The 4,322-nt window shown below is 29.8% G+C and overlaps 1 protein-coding gene across 1 annotated transcript; it reads left to right on the forward strand.

Moving 5' to 3' along the window:
• The first annotated feature begins 1,712 nt into the window (after window positions 1-1,712).
• Window positions 1,713-4,051, forward strand: LOC145093559 (NADH:ubiquinone oxidoreductase, 17.2kDa subunit). Its single transcript, XM_079031710.1, has 5 exons — window positions 1,713-1,887; window positions 2,870-2,896; window positions 3,275-3,366; window positions 3,500-3,609; window positions 3,712-4,051. Exons 1-5 carry the CDS (start codon window positions 1,799-1,801, stop codon window positions 3,868-3,870), a joined length of 477 nt encoding a protein of 158 aa, XP_078887836.1. The 5' UTR covers window positions 1,713-1,798; the 3' UTR covers window positions 3,871-4,051.
• Window positions 4,052-4,322: the final 271 nt, after the last annotated feature.

Below are 4,322 nucleotides of genomic sequence, written 5' to 3' on the forward strand. Positions count from 1 at the left end.
ACTCCCTTGCTGTTCCTTTAGCCAAGCCCTTCTCTTCCTTGCACCACAACCCTTCCAAGATCAACAATGGCCCTTAAACTTTGCTCCAGATGCACCCAATCGATTTAGGGTTCTTCTCAGAAGGCTAAAATGAACAATGACGGCCAATAAGTGCCTCTTATACGTCCCAAACCTGAACGGTTAGGGTTTTCGCCAAACAGCGCAGACTCGCCGAGTCCATATCTGGACTCGTCGAGTCCAGTCGCGAACCCGCGACCCGGTCTACGATCCTACTCGGCGAGTCTAGGCGCCAACTCGCCGAGTCCCCTCTTAAAACACCCCCAAAATCATAATTATATCAACATTTGAAATTCCGGGCTGTTACAACGTGAGAACACCATTTGTTTGCTATTATTCTTGTTTGAATTTAATATGTATAGTATTGTAGTAATTACAATATGATTATATTCAATTTTATATTGCCATTCTACTATAAAATTTATATATATATATATATATATATATATATATATATATATATATATATATATATATATATATATGTAGTAATTTTAGTAAATTTTAATGTGAATGTTAAATATGTGACTCTTCATATATTCGATGATGAATAATGTCATAAAGTTGTACATACTAAATTTTAATGTGAATATTTATGTGTGATTGTTCATATATTTGTTGATGAATAATGTCATAACGTTGTATATACAAAATTAATAGCAGAATAGTAACATAAAGTAGTGTTCTCACGTTCTCACAATAAATACTGTTCTCACATGAACCTAACCCTATATATATATATATATATATATATATATATATATATAGATATATATATATATATATATATATATATATATATATATATGGTTAGGTTCATTTGAGACCACCTATATTTTGTGAGACCGTGAGACGTATTTTTTTATTTTTTTTAGTTAATTCAAGTTCAGAAAATAATATTTAAAAAAAGAATTTTTTGATTTTTCCATTTATTTTGCATTTTAAAATTATTTTTATAATATGTACAGTGTAATATTCTATTTAGAATATTTCATGTATTTTAAAAAAAAATAGAATTTTTTTTATTATTTTTATTTTTTTTAGTTAATTCAAGTTCCGAAAATAATATTTAAAAAAAGAATTTTTAGATTTTTCCATTTATTCTGCATTTTAAAATTATTTTTTAGAATATGTCAGTGTAATATTCTATTTAGAATATTTCACGTATTTTTCAAAAAAAAAAAAACGGAATTTTTATTTATTTATTTATATTTATATTTTATTTTTTTTAGTTAATTCAAGTTCCGAAAATAATATTTAAATTTTTTTTTTTTGGATTTTTCCATTTATTTTGCATTTTAAAATTATTTTTAGATTTGGTATCACGGTCTCACAAAATTAGAATGAGTCTTAAATGAACCTGAATATATATATATATATATATATATATATATATATATATATATATATATATATATATATATATATATATATATATATATATATATAGGAAAAATATGAAAATTATAGAAACCGGTTGATCCGGTGGTCGAACTGGAAACCGATCTCCATACCGGTTCAATTAAAAAACCGGTTTTTAAAATATTGATTTGATGTTATTATTATTATTATTATTATTATTATTATTATTATTTGACTATTTTTAGTTGACCAATACAATTTTTGGAGTTTTGGGAACAATAATAAACAAGATTCCAATTTAAAACCCCAAAAGAGGGGTGAGGAATCCTGTTAAACGTTGAGGCGATCGATCGATCCAGGAGGAAAGAAAGGGGGAGAAATGGCTTCCGTGGTGAGGAACGTTCTGAAGAGCATCAGAGAGAAGGGTCTTGTAAGCTTCGCAAGAGAGCTTCGTGAAGAAGGATTTCTGTTCGTTCTTTTCCCCTTCCATCTATCTATATTTATTTTCCTTTCTCTAAAATTAATCGAATTAAAGATCTATCTCGAAAATGAGCTATTGTTCGTTCAATTTGATATTGACCTACTTCTTCTAGTGTGTATTGAGTGTGGTATGTAATAATTTCATGATGCGTATCTGTAGATGAAGAGATGAAGAAAGAGGGGTGGGGATTAGATGATTGTTAGATTTTTGGAAATAGGCTTTTACAGTGTCGTAGATGCATTTCGCTCAAGTTGAGGGTAGTGTTTGTATATGGGATTAGGTTATTTTTGTTGGTATTTCATCTTTTAGGGTTCTCTATTTCGAAATTAGAATGAATTCTCTAATATTATTATAGATTGATGATATTGCGTAGATTAGATTAATTATAGGCATTCGCTTTAGGGTTTGCTAGTGTGGAAGTCATGAAATTGATGGCATTTTTGAAAGAACAAAAGGGTAAGAAGACTGTTTATACGATTCAGATTCAGAAAAACCAAAAGGACTGTTTTTTTGATTATTTGCAAGCAAAATTACCCATGTTGGTTATTAGAAATTTATTGTAATAAAGAGATGATATTGATATTTCATGTGGCAATGTCACTATTGTTTCTTCCAGTTCTAAATTAATCAATAGTAGAATATACATAATACATGCAGATTTATAGACTGTTTTTTTCCTAATATTGATACCAGACACGAGTGATGATGATATTTGTGTAATAATGAAAATGTTGAAAGCCATATCATTTCTATAGTCATAGAAGAAATGGGTTAGTGTAGTTATTGATGTATATATAATCAGATGGATAATTGATAATCCACTTGTTTTTCTGTCAAAAAGTTATAGTGGAGTGGACATATGATATGAAAATAAAAGAATGTTTTTATCTTTTACATGAATCTCATTCTTATCATGTTCCATTCATGCAACTGCATTTAACCTTTTTTTTTTGTGTGTGCTTGTTTCAGGAATTGTCTAAGTGATGGAAATCTTTTGTAAGTAAAGCCCCTTGACTTATTAATTACTAATTATTAATTATTATATATATATATATATATATATATTTATGGTTCAGCTATCAGCTACTAATTTATTAGTGTAGGGAATTAACTCAATCAATTCTTTTTTCTTCTTGCTCAAGTGAACTGCACATAACGTCTAAATTGTTTCTTATGAAAAGTATTCAATCTAACCTTGCATGATATGCTCTTTATTTGCCCGTTTCAAAATCATTTTTGCAATGGAAACCGGAAAGAAACCAAGGCTAAAATACGTGGCAACATTCTTTATGGTTAAGCATGTTGAGTTTGAGGTATTAGAATGAATTATTTGGGAGTTATAATTAATTTTGGAATCTGAATGATTGGATTTAGGCAAACGAAGATTCACAACATTGGTGCTACGCTAGTGGGTGTTGACAAAGTTGGCAATAAATACTATGAGAAGCTTCATCAGACACAATATGGTGACTTTCTACTTTCTATTAAACCTGAAAGAAACATCACCATGGTTTCAATTGTTTTATCAAATTATATATCTGATTACTTTTTATTTATGAATAATAAAAAAAAAGCAAACTGTTTGGGTAATGTTTGTAGGAAGACACAGGTGGGTGGAATATGCTTCCAAGGATCGTTACAATGCTTCTCAGGTCCCACCTGAATGGCATGGTTGGCTGCACTTTATAACTGATCACACTGGAGATGAGGTAACCCCTCCTCCCTTCTACTTACTCCACCATCATGTACTATGTACTATGTACTATGTAGTATCTTATTATTATAGCAAAACATTTGTTTGTTTGTTGCAGCTTCTAATGCTTAAGCCAAAGAGGTATGGATTGGATCACAAGGAGAACTTCTCTGGAGAAGGGGATGAATACATCTACCATTCCAAGGGCCACACACTCAACCCTGGTCAAAGAGATTGGACCAGGTATCAGTCATGGCAACCCACCAAGACCCAATAAATCTATCAATCTGCTTTCCCATAAATCATAATCCATCAATAAGCACTCTTGAATTTTGCAAAATTCATCCATCAATCTATCGTTCTGTATCTGTATCAGTAACTTGAGTTTGGCTTTTCGTTTTTCATCTATCTTCTTTCTTCAAACAATATCAAAATGCCTCTCTACTGTTTCTTATTCATGTTTAATGTTTTATGAATCCTATATTATGGGAAGTAGGAGTGTTCATTTGGATGGATCGGTTTAATCCGATCCGATCAAGTGAATCCAAATTAATTTCGGTTTTCAAAACATAGATCCAAATAGTCCAAACTAAATTCAAATCCAATCCGATCCAACCAAATTATAATTCGGTTGGATCGGTTTTTTACAATTCGGTTTTCAAGAATCAAGACATTTCAACAAATATATAACTTTAGTATTAACTTACTCTATAATATAAACTAAAAAAT

The sequence above is a fragment of the Lactuca serriola genome, chromosome 3 (genome assembly GCF_051521515.1).
Source record: "Lactuca serriola cultivar US96UC23 chromosome 3, Lser_US96UC23_V15, whole genome shotgun sequence".
Lineage (NCBI taxonomy): Eukaryota > Viridiplantae > Streptophyta > Magnoliopsida > Asterales > Asteraceae > Lactuca > Lactuca serriola.

What these genes read in the sequence shown, in the direction of transcription:
- LOC145093559 (XM_079031710.1), top strand. Translation starts at nt 1,799, where the DNA reads ATGGCTTCCGTGGTGAGGAACGTTCTGAAGAGCATCAGAGAGAAGGGT. An exon ending in CTTCGTGAAGAAGGATTTCT is followed by an intron (nt 1,888 to 2,869) that starts GTTCGTTCTTTT and finishes TGCTTGTTTCAG; the next exon opens with GAATTGTCTAAGTGATGGAA. An exon ending in GCTTCATCAGACACAATATG is followed by an intron (nt 3,367 to 3,499) that starts GTGACTTTCTAC and finishes TAATGTTTGTAG; the next exon opens with GAAGACACAGGTGGGTGGAA.